Here is a 17073-nt window from a genome sequence, read left to right on the forward strand (position 1 = left end):
TTAATTGAAATTTTTGATAAAACACAAAACATTCATATATATATATATATATATATATATATATATATATATATATATATTCATGCACAATTCATTGAGCATTTTCCTCCTTTACCAACCTAACTGCAGTTGCGGTGATGGTTTTTTTCTCTCTTTTTTTTTTTGTCGTTGTACCCTACCATGGCAACCTGACAGAAGAGATGGGTACAAAAGCACCTGTCATTTATTGGGTCAAATTGTATGATTTATTTAATTATTTTGTAACTTTTGAAAGTCATTGACATTTGCTGTCCTCTTAAATGTAGTACGAATCATGCTCAGAGAAGCATAATGCTTTAAAAGATATTCATTATTGATCTGACAATGTGAACTGCTCTTTATGCCTGCTTCCATATGGTCAGTCCACTTGGTCCTACGTGTGTCTCTAATGCAAGTGCACACTATTGATCCTGGGATGGATATATGGCGTAAATGACGACCCGGGAAGACGCTTATCAAATATATAGTGGAAACACTGTTGAGCTAATGGCTTGTGAGTCTTCAGGCTCATATCAGATAAAGTGCCCTGTTGTCTACAAAGTGACTGCAGTTTTTGTACGGAAATGTGAAGACACTATGGATTTTTCCCTTTTTTTGTATTATTAGCTGTTGGGAAAAGTATGTGAGCCCTTTGGATTTACCTGGAGGGATTTCTGCATAACTTGGTTATAATATTGGATCTGATTTTCAACAGCGTTAACAAGCAGCAAACAGAGTGTGCTTAAATGATTCACAAATGGCAATCAATAATACATTTTCATGTCTTTAATGGACATACCATGTAAACAGTCGTCTAACCTGGAGGCCAATCAGTGAGACTAGATTGAAGGGGTTGTTCAGATCTCCCCTCCACCATAAAAACACTCAAGAAATTTCAGAACATCTTGTTAACTTGCATAAAACCAATTTCTTCACATTTAATCTTTGCAAAAGAGCACCTGAATATTCCAAAACATGATTGGCAAATGTTCTGTGAATGAAAAGTGAGCCCATTAAAACGCAACAGAAGTTGCAAGAAAGTTGTTGTTGTTGTTGTTTTTAAGAATGGTACAAAACTCCTCTTGACCTTTGTGCAATTACAAGAAATGTTTGGTGGAGATTGTTGCCAAATGAAGGTCTTAGTTATTAAAATCAAACACTTTTTCCATTCGGTACTATGAAATTTTAATAAATAAAAAAGCATAATTTTCCCAGTTATTTAAGTATTCAACGTTCTAAACATTATGATTTAGAGATGGCTTTACACACACAAAGGTTAAACAAATTCCCCCTCCGTCCCCCTGAGCACTTTCTCAATTTCAGCTGATGTCTTTGAAAATGATCACAGTTTTTCTAGAATAGGATTTATCTGTCTGGCCTGAGTAGTTTTACAGCAAGAACGGATCATTAATATTGGAATTTTGATAAGAGATCAAGGTTTTGATTAGACGCTTTCCTCCCTCACAAGCAAATTATGATCACGGCTTGCGCTTTGCTCATTCATCACAATGTAACCTCAATTTCACGGATTATTGATAATCGAATGCAAACTGTTTTCGACGAGGAATAAAGTGGGCGTCAGTTCACCGATTTCATGTCTCACGATTTCAACCACACAATGAAACAATGTGCAGATTGGTAACCAAATATTTTTATGTCTTATTAATAAATTCAGCTGCCTTCAGTTTGTGGCCTTCTGTGTAAATCCTAGTCATTTCTATTCCTCACATTTGACAATAGCTAAAAGTTATTAAAAGTATGAACTAACATAAATGGAAGTACAGGAATTATGTAAAATTGTGGTATTAAACAATCTATAGCGTTTTTTCCTTTACTGACCAGTTCAACTCGTCATCATCTTAATCAAAATGCATAAATAAAATTTAAAAATTAATAAAAAAAAATGTTTCTGATAATTTGAGTAGCTTACTGTTGTTTTTGTGCCACACAGAATGCAACAAACATTTAGCATCACAGCACAGGTGTGAAGATGTCAGAACAGCCTTGTTAAAGAAACAGATTATTAATTGTGAATTTGTTCACGCTATTAATTTGTATTGTTCGATCGTGGTAGAATAGGATCTCTTATGAGAATGCAGACAAACATCTTTTACCTGGTTTGGGGCCAAAATGGCCATTTCATTTTCCATAAACAGAGTCCACAAGAGAGTGATGTGGAAAGAATTGATTTTTTTTCTTTAGGCTTTTCGTGTTCCACTCAGTGTGAGAGGCTTGGTAAATATCATGTTTTTATATTCTGCCATTGATCTCATTAGCGGATGTGCGTCACTTTGCCTTCAATCAAAGCAATTGCTTTTTACAGTAAAGCGCATCCAGTAGTGACAACAAATAGAACCGCCCCATACTGCTCTCCATAATGAAAATCAATGAATGTAAACCCTAATTTAAAAAAAAATCCTTAATAATAATTAATGTTATTATACACGGTAAAAAAAAAATATAATAATTTTCCAAGTTTACTGGAGTACATTTTACCAAAATAAACGACTTCAGTTTTTCTACTTCAAAATTGTACATTTAATTCAATGTCGCTTGGGGTTTCTTTGTAATTGTACCAATTTCTGAGTGTAAATAGTTTATTCAGTGTACAATATGTTAACGTTAAGGAGGTCGCGTTATATAGGCTACATTGAATTGTTTTGACAAATACTATTAAACAGTAATTAACGCACTGGTTGATGGTGAAGAATACTTTGTTGCTTCGTTCTAGAAATGTAGTCCTTCGACTTTAGACTGCTTAGCATTTTAGCCAGCATGTTTAAAGAGTATTTGTCATAGGTGAAGTGACTGGCTGACTGCCATGCAGACGCTAAAACACTAGCTGCTTTATTTAGCTCCATGTGTTGATGTATTTCATTTAGATCAGTTCATTTTTTTAAAGTCGGATGTACAGCACCGGAGGCTTGTAATCCATTTACTTAATGACATCTTACTGTGGCGAAATCATCGCACTTCCATACTCAATTATGCAGCTCGATTAGCAAATACCTGCAAAGCGTTTTTATTATTAGCGTTTTCTTAAACGTACCAAAAATAAATGTCCATCTGTTTTTATTGCTGATGAAAGACTGTTACTTAAAGCAATAAAAAGAACACATCAAATTCAATGCCAGGAGCGTGGTTTAGTTATGCAATTGTTGCATTTCCTCCTCTGTTTGCGCTGTGAAATATGCCGTAAGTAATTACAATGAAATTTGTCCAGTGATAGGAGTAATGTAATGCAAAAGTTTGCAGATAAAGATTAATTGACTGGCTGGCTCTCGGAGAGACCCTGCCTCTCAGAGGCACGAGAACTTACAATCTCTCCTTATTAGCAGAGAGGAATGGGCCGGGCAGCAGAGCCACTGCAATATGAAATGACTCACTACTACTATGAGGGCATCGAGGTTAATTAACAAAGTATCTAACTGGATGGGATCCATTTGAACTGTGTGAGGACACAAGAAAGCACTTGCCGTCAGGATTGTTGAGAAGGTTGTGATGGGAAACTTGGATGAGTGGTTTTAGTGATTAGAACGAGCCCCGTTTATGAGATTATATGAATGAAAATGAATCATTCACATTGTGGTCTTTTATTCTCATTTAAAATGTTATTGGTTAAATGATGAAATATATTAAAGGTTTCATTCGCTCAGATAGTCGCAGGGAAAACCGCTGTATGGTGTGCGTAAGATTCCTTATTTAAACATGTCACTCTTGCTTACGAGATCAGAAAGATGTGTTTCATAAGACCTCAATGACGTCAGTGAATAAAACGATCAGTTCACTCTGAGAAGGCATAATGGGTCTCTGTGCTCTCTTTAAATGACACCAACAAAGGTGGTTTTACTTGTATTTTGGGAAATTGATTTGACTGTAAACAAGTTCCCATGGGGGGCCACTGCATGACAATTAGCCACTGAAAAACACAATCATGACAAACGGCTCCCAAAAGGGTTAATGCAGAATGACTGCTGTCATTGTAATATGCACAGAGGACCCAATAAGAACAAATTAAGCGTGTCTTTGGGACTACAAAACACAATAGTGCAAAGACTCCATTTTTCCTAGAACACTATTCAGATGTAGAAATAAGATTTATACCGGTAGTTCTGTTGGTTTTCAGTCAGATATTATGTTTTCATGCATGAAAACTCATTCATTTGGTTTACAAACCAGACTTCTTAATTTGACACCTATTTCCCTGCTCCATTATTATGTTAAATGGGCATTCAGAACAACTGTAGAATAATATTGAACCTTGTTGTCATCATTTATTTCTGTGTCTATTATTGTGTCAGAAATGCAAAATGTAACATGTTTGAACAATTGCAGACCAATTACTAAAACAACCAGTCAATCAAGTCAATAAATCAAGTACCCCAAACCTTATGTATCTAAAATACATTTTAATCTTGCTCAAATTCACAATTGTTACAATTTGTAATTCAGTGGTAGAACCTCCCTCCTTTAATTCAAACATACTGTACAACAGCGGCATGTAAAGTGTGTTACATCAAGGCACAAGACACATCCATATTCAGGGAAGCCTTTTTATGAGGCACTGCTTTAATATGATCCCCAAAATACCGTAATGTGCTGAGACACATTAAAGGAACATGGGCCAAACCAGACTGTACATACTGAATGTGCTCTCTGCTGAGAGGAAAGAAAGAAGCAATGCTCTTCCTCGGATCCAAATGAGTAGAAAAATGAAGGCTACTGATCACCGCTTTCTCTTTTCTTTTTTCTTTTTTTTTTAAACTTATGTTGCTTCATGGAAGAGCCAAAAAAAGGAGCAGTTATAATGTCTGGCTGGATGGAAACGATCAGTGCTATCAATTGGAGTCCATTCAGATGAAAGTAAGGAGTTTCCATTCCCAGGGGTCATAATGTGGACATGATGCTTTCTCTTTTATTGACAGCAATCAAAGAAGAACTGTGGACGTGTAGACTGGTGACCTGTCGAAATATGTTATTCAGGATGTTATCAGAATTGTATATGACATCAGCAACATATCAAGAGTCCAGTTATGAAAATGCTTCTTTTTTGCATTCATTAAAATTGATACCATAAATATAATATCAGCATAACAATACGAGAGAAGTTAAACTGAAACATTCTTGTCTTAGAAGAAAGTGCAAAAACAAGAAATGTGCAAAAGAGCAAATATTTCTTATTTCACATATAAAAATAGGTCCACTGCTGATAATGCTTCTTTCTGCATTTTCCTAAATTCATATGTTATAAAAATTATTATTTTAAATAGATTAAAGTGCAAAATCATGAATATTTCTTATTCATTTCTTATTACTTCTTTTACTATATTACAGAATTATAATATCAGCATAATAATATTGGAAATAAAATTAAATTTTTAGCTATTTTAAATAGTAGACAGTGCAACATGAAATATTTAGTAATAAATCATAGTTTTATCTTTCGCTTTTTTTTTTGCCGAATGGACACCTTACTGTGTCAATTGTCACATAATTATAGAATTTTGTCTCAAGAACATAAATATAATCATATACTGTAATATCACGCTAACATAAAGCACAATAATTCCAACCATTATCATGACGGAATTATCTTGATTGCGGCTCACATAAAATGAATGGGACGGCTCTGGTAGTTAAAATGACACGAGAGTGTTCAGAACACTATTCGCATACCATTTCACGAAGACCCATTCAGTTGACTACTCCTGACTGAGCCTCCTTCGTCTGCCGAACGCCTGAGAGCCCACATTGGTGGGGACAAATTTGCTGCTTCCAATTCCCCCCGAGCGGCTCAGGAAGTCTGCCAGGCGATGGGTCACACATGTGGCCGTGTTACAAGCTCTCTTCTGTGTTGTAACTCTGGAGGGGGGGGAAATATTAGGAATTTAAATATTAATTTGGAAGAAATGAATAAACATGTTAAAATTAAGAATTTGAAATGTGCAATATTCATATATGAAATATTTTAAACAAAAAAGAAAAATGGCAGCAGTAATATATCTTACCTAAAATGGGTACTTAAGCCTGATTACTTATAATTGATCAAATTAAAAACGGTTGTTCATTTCTGAGCTTTAAACAAACAACAAGCAAAAAATATATCCTTCTAAAAATATCTTTATTAGATCAAGAACAAAGTCAAATCACACAAGACAGGAATTTTGCTGCAGGTTAAAAAAAACTCATCGTTACGCCCTATCTACCAATGAGAGCTCCCCGATTTCATGAATCAGTTATATAACCCAAATAGATCCAGTGACTATATGAAATTAGTGGAACAGAGTCTGTCTGAGATTTGCTACTCTGCCAAAGAAAATAGAAAAAAATGTTCTTTCAAGTCAATCAGGCAAGCAAACTTCCACATGCACTCGCATATCAGGGCCAAGCACGGGTTTACAGCCGCTGCCGATTAGACACGATTGAGCGCCTCTCCGTATCCAGCCAACACATCATTCTCTTCCAGGCTGCGCTTCTTGCCCGGCGTACCCGCTCCTACATTGGTGCGTGGATATGTCTGCAGTTTGTGCAGCTCCTGGGACAGTTTCCCCAGCACGCAAGTGCTGAGGCTGGAGCAGCGCTTGGACACGGGTCTACCCAAGCTGTGAGGAAACAGACCACATGCAGAGAAACTCATAGACACGTAGACATGCAAGAGCATTCACATACAGGATAGACATGATGACAGGATGCATGTTGACATGCTTCCTCGCAAGGCTGTCATTATGGTCTCAAATCATGCTTCAATAATTCATTTCTGCTGCACTTTTCATGTCTTTACTTGAGCATATCATGCAGGCATTTCCTCACATGGTTTCAGATCATGCTTCCGTCCATGCCATTTGATATACTCGTTTTCATGCATTAAGAGCAAACAGGCATTTACAAACGGTCGATCTCTCATAAATCTGATGGGTAAATAAAGTTTCATGCAGAGAATAAACTGGCAGAGGACTCTGCAGCTTTAATCGAAAAATGAACCCCCATAGCTGTACAGAAATGTATCACATACCTGTCATATACAACAAGTACAAGTACACCTGACATTAAGGAGGCATTGCTCTCATGTTGGAAGAATTTCAGCCTTACTTTCTTAAATATGAGAGAAACAAATCAGTGCACACTCGCTAAATTATTCAACAGATTGTGTTTTGCAATGATTCGAGAAGTAGATACGATGGGATTTGTACCTGTTTTCCTCAGCAGCTTGTTGCTCCATGTCCTCCGCGGTCATCTGCATGAATTCTTTGACGATTGCGTGCAGCAATCTTCTCGCTTCGTAGTCGGTAAGCGTAGTTCGATCTGGTGATGATTCCAGTGCAGGCCTGCAATGCAACGATTATCATGTCTTAGGGGACTATGCAAACGGCTTGTGTGAGGTATTCATTTTTTGCAAGATAAAAGCACTTTTTGCTTGCTACCTCAAATCCTAAACATAATCAAAACAATCTGCTAAGAGTATGGCACTTAAATGCTGTCCAGTTGCCAAGTTAAGATTTATCACCCGATCAATACTGTCGTAAGCAGAGTGGGTTTGGCTGGGATTCATCTGATGTAATCAGAAGACTGATAGTCCATGATGCCGCAACCTCTAATGAAAACATATGCTCTCTTGCCTCCGTCAGAACGATTTCACTTACAGATATTTGTAGCTAATTTAAGGAATTATCATGGGGAAAAAACACAGCTCTTTGAGAATTTATCAGCATGACAATATGATTCTTATAAAACCTCACCTGGCGGGAGCTGCATTAGAGCTGTACATCTGGCAAATAATCAGAGCGTAGGCAACAAGGAAAGCAGAGATCTTCAACATAACCATGGTACCCTGTGGTAAAACATTTCATCATTAGATTAGACCGGAAAAACGACTAAATTTGGTCAAGCCATTACTGGTGAAAAAGTCGAAAATGCATTTTTCCTATCTATTCATCTGTTGGTTTTTATTCCCCTCAAACTCTCTCCTGCTTTCCAATGTCATTGGCACACCATTTGACCTAGCTTAAAAACTAAAATATTATTTGGAAAGTCTTCTCCCGTTTGCTGCAGAAGAACCAGAGCTTTTGTGTTTGGTGCAGATGTCTCCTACTGTCAGGCGCTATGCTATAACTGCAGCATTAAAGATATTAGTCTCATGATTTCCCTTCCAGCAGGACCCTGTGCATTAGTGTAATGAGCTGCTGTCTCTGCACCCACAGCCAGGTCTAAGGAGCCGTCCAATTCTCCTTGAAAAAATCCATCAAGCATGCCTTTCTGTGCCGAAGCGTAATGTATATACCATTAAGCGCCCCCTAACATTTTATTTAGTTTATTTACACATGTCTGTAGTACAGTATATTGAGAATGATAAGAAGCATGGCACATCTAGTATGTGTCAAGCCATAAATAGTTGTTACTTACCTTGAGATGTTCGGCTTCGTGCAATAGATATAGAAAAGAGTTGTCCCAAAATAGAGGGGATATTTCAACTTGATGAAATTTTGAGTCTGTTGCATTAAGCTACAATACACCTGCCTATATACCCACCATGTGGGTCTCACTATTGACAGTGTGGGTGTTTAATGATTCTCCGACAGCCAACCAGCGCTCACTGCTCCCTCATCCAACCAATCAGATTGTCCTCGGGCTTCTGGAAAAAAATTATAAAGAGTGTCACACCAATGACGTCATTCTTCAATCACAAACTGCTCCATTCACAAAAATTTACCAGTGATCAGCAAAATTCAATATCGTTTGGAAAAAAAAATGTAAGTAAACTATTTAAAGAAAGTCTATGATCTGTTTTTCTGTGTCAAGCTGGTACAAAACTATTGATTGTGATCTGTCTGTTTGTCTGTCTATCTATCCATCATTTTGTCTCTGCATACTGTATGTGACATGGCGTTTGGAGTTTGCATGATACTTATTTTTCTGCTTAGTGCTTTAATTGAATTTCTTTTACAATTATGATAACTTTAGAAATCCTTGAGTGAAGAACATACAGTACAAAGTTGTTGTGGCTACTTACTTAAAGAACAGAGAGAAAAAGGCACAAGGCTTATGTGTGACATTTTGGTAAATCCATTTCAAATTACATGCAAGACAAATGCTGATGGCGGAAAACAAACTCAATACCCTTTTACTCTGTATCCTGTAATAATGTGTGTGATCAATTGCAACATTGCTCTTGTCCTTATTTGGGTTTCCGTGATGATGTGACCCTTTGTCAGAATCAAAGAGGTTACAACCATAACAAGCCTTCTATCTCAGTCCCAATTACAGAACTCTTTGTCTTGAGGCATCATCTGACTCCTCTTCTTTATTGGCTAAGGCCTAATAAACCATTTCCACTAAGAGACAGTGTTTGCTTCACATAGGAACCCCATTAGTCTGGATGAGCCTTTTAGTGCTATCGAACCCAAAGCCTCGCCAATGACAGAATCAGTAAATCTGGGCGACGTGACAGGACCAGGGACCCCCGCTACGGACGCAAACTACACTTGCACGCATGATGAACTCCTTCTGACTAATGAAGGGTCATTTCCGCTAGAGGAACACTTTGCTGAGACTTACCATGTCCATAGATCAGTGAGTAAGCAAACAAAGTAAGCCGGCAAGTTTTCCTTTCCTGCGTGAAACTTTGAAGTCGATACTGTAACCTTTCAAATTTGGTCATGCTTTAACATCACTCACTCCACCCGGCCTTCTGTAAGTTATTTCAGAAGACAGATAATCATTTCGTTTCGAGGCAGATGATGTCCTTTTGGATTACGTTTGTTCATGGGCGGCATTCGCCTATGACACGCTTTGTGAGTTCATCTAAGGAACGGCATCGCTAACCGCAGCTGTTATCGTGGTGCAGAAGACATCCAACAAAGCTTTTCTGGATTGCACGGCTGTTTAAACACCTGCAGACGGAACCGAACAGGGATTAAGTGTGATTGGTAATGACTCTGAGAGGAAAACTAAACACAATCCATAACCCTCTCTGAGACAAAGAGTAGCACTAAATGGTCAGTGAGGAGCCAGCACAGTTCATCCTTAGACATTAAGGAAATGAGATTTAATCACTGAGTGTTGCTCATCAATCAACCCTCTTGAGTGAGTTAGAGTTCATCATAATCTCGTCTGTGTGCTTTACTGATCACACACCATCCTTTTATTTAGACTACATACATCTGACTGGGATTGGCAAGCCACCAAGTCACAAAGGACTAACAAAAAGAATGACTGAGACACCTCTGATGGGTATGAGCTGGGCCCATTCAAAACTGCTTACTGCATGTGCAACACTACAGCAAAATGCACTATGCAGGAAAAAAGCTATTTCTGAATCACGGCGTCCTCCATTACTAATTACATTTTCGGGCTTCATCTTTGGCTAAAATCACAGCAAAGGATTTATTTTCGTTATGTGCCGGTGCTCCTCTGAGGTCCCACTTTCCTTTATTGATTAATCTATGTTGACTGAGACCATAATACGATGTGTTTCTTATGGGGAGATGTATTGAATGTTCTAGATGTCCTCATTATGTATCACAAACACTGCAGTCTTTGAACAGAATCCTCTGAGACTTGCTGGATTTATCTATCCATACTGATGGAATGGCTCCATAGATAATAAGGCCCAAGATACCACAGAATGGAGCGTCATCAATGTGCAAAATCACATTTCTACTGGAAAAACTAAACAGGATGATTTATGATCAAATTAATATGTACTGTTAACACTCTGATACTTCATTCACACCTTTAATAGAATAAAAACATCAGAGGTTGGTTTGATTTCTGTTATGCAAAGACATTTGCTTTGTTTTTCCTCTTCAAACCTATTATGTTCTCAGGACAGAATTTCCCACATTACACAGTTTATAAATATCAGCTCATGCAATTTTTATAGGTTGCAATCAAGATAAAAGGTTTATGCCACTCTGAAGGCACTATTCAATTTTTACTGAAGCGCTGTTCATTGATAACATATGTAAGACTATTTACTGATTTTTTTTTTCTTTTGGTTAGTTTTTTGTTGTTCTTTTATTTAGTGATTTTGTGCACTGTGGAAGTGCAAATGTTTTGTGCTGTCTTGAATTCAATTGTTGATTCTGAATTGTTGGTTGGATTAATAGGAAAACAATTTCCTAATTAAATATGAGTAATACATTACAATATTTATGACGAACTACCGAGTTTTAAATATGAATGATTCTGCAGTGCCTAGCACTTGATAATATCATCAAACCCTTTATATGTTTATAAATGCTTGCATGCATTATACATGGTGCAGAAGCATAATGCTTTTGTTTAAATAATTAAATGCACCCACATCACCTTACAGATAATATAAATGATCACAGTGTATATAATATGTGCTTATAAATAGATGCCTGTGATAACTTGATAAATGTGCTGAGAACTTGCAGGTCGCTGCTTGGTTAAAATAGCAGAAAAAATGCTGACATGACTGGAGGGGAATTTCAAACCATAAGGTCAAAGTTTGTAGCACAAATCCTACAGTGCCAAAACTGGTTTTACTTCGTTTGCAAAACACACTATCTCTTTCTCTCACTTTTCATGGAAGGGAGCTGCTGGACTATTGACAAAAGAAATGTTCTAACCTTTTTTAAGTTCTTTAAAATTTACCATTATCGTAAATCTTTAACTCTCTGTAAAATATTCTTCGGAAATTCAGTCAAACACATTATTTATAGTAAATTTAATCAATTCAAAGCGGTGATGTTTCGTTCGTGAACGAATTCGTTTTTTTTTATAAATTATTCACAATCGCTTTCCTGAATCATGTTTTTCGTGCACTTCAAATCTCTACCTTTTGATGCACGTGACTGATTTCAAAATGTGTAATTTATAGTTTAATATGCCTTTTACTTGTCAAGGTAGTAGCAATCAAGGACTGACTGTAACACGAGCAAATAGCATTCGAGTACGGGCTGTAAAGGAGCGGCTCATTGGTTGGAACTACTGAATGGATACGCGCTTCCTTCAATGAACAAGTCGATCTTTAAAGGAGACATATTATGCCCCTTTTTACAATATGTAACATACGTCTCTGGTGTCCCCAGAATGTGTCTGTGACGTTTCAGCTCAAAATACCCCACAGATCATTTATTATATCATTTTGAAAATTCCTATTTTGAGTGGAAGCAGAAACACGCTGTTTTTCGGGCCTGTCTCTTTAAATGCAAATGAGCTGATGCTCCCCGCCATAGAGACGCGCCATTATAGCTCGGACCTGCTAAAAAAACATCTGTTTTGGTTCTGATTATCATGTTTATCGCGCTGAAATCATGCGTTTTAAACCATATTAGTTTAAACTTCTGATATACGGTTTTCTGTGTGCACATCCGAAGCACACGGACAGAAAGCGGCTGTCACAGCATGTGAGTATTAAACTAAGTTTTCATTCACACACAAGTTTATGTTAAAAACACAAATGAGTTACAAAAACAGTCGATTATGTCTGTGAAGGTAAACAGCTGGGAAATAAATCATATGTTTATTTTAGATCTGTGTGGCAGCAGCAATATACAGTAAATAAATCAATAGATCCACTGCTCTGTTGTCTGCTCTGAGGCTGAGACTCTAAATAGTGTTCTGTGCTCATCTGTACAGCCAAAGACAGAACAGTTAGCATGTTTTGCTCGAACTTTCGCCATGTCATTAGAACTAGTACACCATTGTCGCTTGCGATATCAAAATGATGGCGCCGTGGGTGGAAACTTACAGATTAAGGGGTGGTAATATTATAATGAGATCCCTTTGCAACGTCACTAGGGGAGCGAAATCAGACACGCTCGTTTTTTCAGACGCTTGCATAAAAAGGCTTACCAAAACAAAGTTACTGGGTTAATCTTTTTAACGTTTCCTTGGTTGGTAGATGCACCAGGAACCTGATTATAGCACTTAAAACCTGGAAAAGTCAGATTTTCACGATATGTCACCTTTACAGTCTGAAGGAGACTAAACTAGATATGTTTATGAATGGAATGAAATAACTGGACATTTTGAACTGTGAATAACTGTTTGTGAATGAAGATCTGCCGACCGACTGAATGAGGGGGGCATGTGGTTTGTTCGCAAGAAACGCTTCAGCGGAACTATGAATGCGTAAAAAATTACATAGGTAGGTCTACTTGTAACTTCTTAATTATGCAAATATTGTATTTTTACAGCTCATAGCATGTTGCAATTCTTGAGGAAATAATTAAGATTTCCTCTTAAGATTCTTTTTTTGGAGTTTTTAAGTGGATTTGTAGCCACGTTTGTTGCAGATAAGACTTGTGTCTATGTAGACTGTTGTTTAAAGGTGCAGTAGGAGATCTTGGCAAATGCTAACTTTAGCCTGATAGCACTGAAAGCGAACGTCCCACCCTCCCTGCAATTGCCGTCCAAAGCCACGCCCCCTGAACGCTTATACGCTCACAGACCAGAATACCAGAGACAACATACAATAGGCTACATCAGCTGTTCCCAATTCCAGTCCTTGCACACACTTCACACTTCTCTAGTAAGTTTCGTCTGTGTGTGAAGACGCTGCGCAGCGCAAATCCATGAATGAATGTTACGAAGTGAAGTAAACGTCAATGGATTTCCCCTGCTCAGGGAGTAGGGAGCAATGAATACTGTGTAGGGATCATATCGATCGGAACACAGTTCATGCACATAGCTCACTTCTAACGAGCTGGTTATCTGAATCGGGTGTGTTAACTAAGCGAGACATGCAAAATATGCAGAGCGGGGGGGCGCGAGGACTGGAATTGGGAACAGCTGGGCTACATCATGTGTCATTCACCGGTGAGAAAGAACCTTAAAAGTACTACAATACCAGGAAGGAAGATCGGGTTGTTGATGCTTGTCTACCATTCTCGCTCTGTCTGCACAGCGTGCGTGAACGCGCTGATGATGTATTCTGTCTGCATGAACCAGGTGCGCAGAGGTATGCAAATACATACGTTGACAGACAGGTAGGAAAGCCAATTAAAACGCTCAGACCGAGCGTTTTGATTGGACGAACATTTCTTGGTCTTACGCCTTCCACAGAATATGTAAATACAGATAAATACATTTAGACCACTTAACTTAATGATTGCAATCTGGATGTGAAGAGACTTTCAACCAGCATAACAAAAAATGTTTCTGAAGACAATCACCTATTGCACCTTTAATGAATCAGTTCAGAAAATGATTTAATCATTACATGCACTCTCGCTTGTCCCCACCTAGTGGAGCAACGATGTATCCGCAGAGACGGACATTGAATGAATCAGTGAACGAGTCATTTTTGTGGGGGGGAAATAAAAAGATTCGATGAATCAACCATTAGTTCAAAGAAAAGGTTTCCACTGCAAAGTCCTTTTTGGTTTGTATGGGTGGGCGTGGCCACATGTATGTTGCAAGTTACAAAGAAGAACGCGCTTGGAAATGTAGCTGTGACGCCTGCCCTGATGAAAAGAAATCGGTCTGAATTCTCGCGATCAATAGTTCTGGCCACCGTTTAATCAAACACAATGCAAGTTCATCCAAAGCGCTCTTTCCGCCAGCCAATCTTAGCCTTTAAGAGGCGGGGGTTATAGAGCAACATGTGTAAGGTGATTTTCCAATACACTGACTGACAAAGAACGGAGCGCTAGAAACTTTTCAGAAAGCACAGATTATCTCAAAGTGGTTGCATCTAAAATGGTATCGATTAAACGGTTGACATCTCTGTTCTCTGTGTCTTGGGAGCAGACGCTCATATGTCTGGGCAGTTTGTTCGTTACACTCTTCATTTTGCTGGTAATTCGCCAGCTCGTAAAGCAGCGGAGACCCCGAGGGTTTCCCCCTGGACCGACACCTTTACCCATGATAGGGAATATTCTGTCCCTGGCCACAGAGCCTCACGTCTACATGAAGAGGCAGAGTGATATCCACGGACAGGTACGGATGACACTTCACTCTCAGTCCTCATGCACTTTCTCTTATTTACTTGCACATAATCACAAAATATAGACAGCAGACTTGTCTGCTTTTAACTTTAGGTTTTTGCTTATATTTTTTGTTGCCACGTTTGGTTTTGCTGTTTAAAAAGCGAGTTTAAACCCCCACATGATAATTATTATGTATAATAGCGTATTGCATCTTACACCCTGTCTTGTAATGAAAGAAGTTGTCCACAATGGAATCGTCCGTTGTTGCGCCCTAAGCAGAGTTTTTCATTTCTGGCAAGATGCAAATATACACTACATATATACACTACCAGTCAAAAGTGTTTTTAACAGTAAGATTTTTCGTGTTTGCTCATAGGAATAAATTACATTTCAAAATATATTCAAATAGAAAGCAATCATTTTAAATAGTAAAAATATTCACAATATTACTGCTTTTGCTGTATTTAATGCAGGCTTGGTGAGCAGAAGAGAATTCTTTTAAAAACATTACAAAATCTTCCTGTTCAAAAACTTTTTACTGCTAGTGTATACTATCAGTTGATAACGTATTACTATTAAGAACATTGATTAATACTATTAATAATAATATAGGCTACTTACTGTGTTCTTGAATTTCCAACGTAAAACATGAAGGATTGTAATAAATGAATAATTTAAATGTTAGTACATAGTAGTTAAAGATACTTTATTTAATTATTATTATTATTAAGTGGGAGATAGGGCTGCACGATTATGACAAAAATCATAATTATCTATTATTCCCTTGAAATTGTCATTGCGATTATTAATTACGAGTATCACGATTTACATTGAAAGATGTCTATACCATAGTTTGATGCAACTGCATGCCGTATTTTTATATGAAAATAAACAAGCTGAAAACACTCCTAACTGAAAATCCTTTAGTGCTCTTCTATAGTATTAAGCCTTCAAATGTCAAATATACATCGGATTGGTTTCTTCTTTAAATGATAAAAAAGTTAAAATATGAATGGTATTATAATGTTATACTAAAACTAAAACAATGGGAAAACCCTTAAGATAACATGTAGAAAGAAAAACACATATCTCAAGCGTGCAGAATAACATAAGTGGACTTTGAACGATTAATTGCCGCTTTGAACGATTGCGTAATTGAGGCATCCATAATTGTAACTGCGATTAGAAATTCGATTAATTGTGCAGCCCTAGTGGGAGTCCACTAAAACTAAAGTTCGCCAGTTATTTCCTCATTTTACTGCTGAGGTCTCTCATCGAGCTCGCAGCTGATTGGTCCGTGTTAGAGAATCACAGCGTTCTCTTCTTGACGCGTCGCGTCGCGAGAAGTGTAGCTGGGGTGCTTGAAAAGAACAAAAGAGGCTTGCATTTGCCGTTGCGTTTTTGGCAGAGCGCCGCAGCACTCAGTTTTGTAGAATGGCCAAGACATGCTGAGTCAGCATGCCTAATTCATTTCCTCACTGTATCCATGAGAGTGAATGTAGCCTTCTAATTATACTCCTTCATTAGTAGAAATATGTTTGGCAGGGGGAGTGGATTAATGAATATTGCCATTTTATTATCCAGATTTTCAGTCTAGACCTGGGAGGAATCTCGACTGTTATTCTAAATGGTTATGATGCCATTAAAGAGTGCCTATATCACCAAAGTGAGGTTTTTGCAGATCGTCCATCCCTCCCTTTATTTCAGAAGATGACAAAAATGGGAGGTAAGTGGTTCCTTATAGAATCATTTATTTTAGAATGATTTCCCAGAATAGAGCACTGCAGAATGATATACAGTGGGTACGGAAAGTATTCAGACCCCCTTAAATTTTTCACTCTTTGTTATATTGCAGCCATTTGCTAAAATAATTTAAGTTCTTTTTTTTTCCTCATTAATGTACACACAGCACCCCATATTGACAGAAAAACACAGAATTGTTGACATTTTTGCAGATTTATTAAAAAGAGTGAAAAATTTAAGGGGGTCTGAATACTTTCCGTACCCACTGTAGATTAAAGGAATAGTTCACCCAAAAATGAAAGTTTTATTATTATTATCATTATTCCCTCTCATGTTCTTCTAAACCTACATGTAGTTATTGCTTCCATGGAACACACAAGACCCCCCCCCCCCCCCCATAAAACAACAGAAA

General features: G+C 37.7%; 2 protein-coding genes across 5 annotated transcripts in view; one reads left to right on the forward strand and one right to left on the reverse strand.

Moving 5' to 3' along the window:
* Positions 1-4441: 4441 nt before the first annotated feature.
* LOC107586036 (calcitonin gene-related peptide-like) lies at positions 4442-8493 on the reverse strand. Of its 3 annotated transcripts, XM_016273247.1 has the most exons (5): positions 8419-8486; positions 7755-7846; positions 7209-7343; positions 5695-5880; positions 4442-4980 (listed from the first exon to the last, which is right to left on the reverse strand). In XM_016273247.1, exons 2-4 carry the CDS (start codon positions 7838-7840, stop codon positions 5721-5723), a joined length of 381 nt encoding a protein of 126 aa, XP_016128733.1. In that variant the 5' UTR covers positions 7841-7846; positions 8419-8486; the 3' UTR covers positions 4442-4980; positions 5695-5720. The 3 variants fall into 3 exon arrangements, with proteins under 3 accessions (XP_016128733.1, XP_016128734.1, XP_016128735.1); XM_016273248.1 differs by lacking the exon at positions 4442-4980 and having other exon boundaries at positions 5648-5880; XM_016273249.1 differs by lacking the exons at positions 4442-4980; positions 5695-5880 and adding an exon at positions 6193-6620 and having other exon boundaries at positions 8419-8493.
* A 6121-nt stretch (positions 8494-14614) lies between these two features.
* Positions 14615-17073, forward strand: part of LOC107585944 (vitamin D 25-hydroxylase) — a 5436-nt gene continuing 2977 nt past the window's right edge. For both annotated transcript variants that reach the window (XR_001609306.1, XM_016273135.1), the window contains exons 1-2: positions 14615-14928; positions 16503-16644. Coding sequence is in view for 1 of the 2 variants with exons in the window: in XM_016273135.1 (XP_016128621.1) it covers positions 14689-14928; positions 16503-16644 (382 nt within the window). In the remaining variant the exon portion in view is untranslated. The remainder of the gene's footprint in view (positions 14929-16502; positions 16645-17073) is intronic.

The sequence above is a fragment of the Sinocyclocheilus grahami genome, unplaced genomic scaffold, assembly GCF_001515645.1.
Source record: "Sinocyclocheilus grahami isolate Dianchi unplaced genomic scaffold, SAMN03320097.WGS_v1.1 scaffold76.1, whole genome shotgun sequence".
Classification (NCBI taxonomy): Eukaryota; Metazoa; Chordata; class Actinopteri; order Cypriniformes; family Cyprinidae; genus Sinocyclocheilus; species Sinocyclocheilus grahami.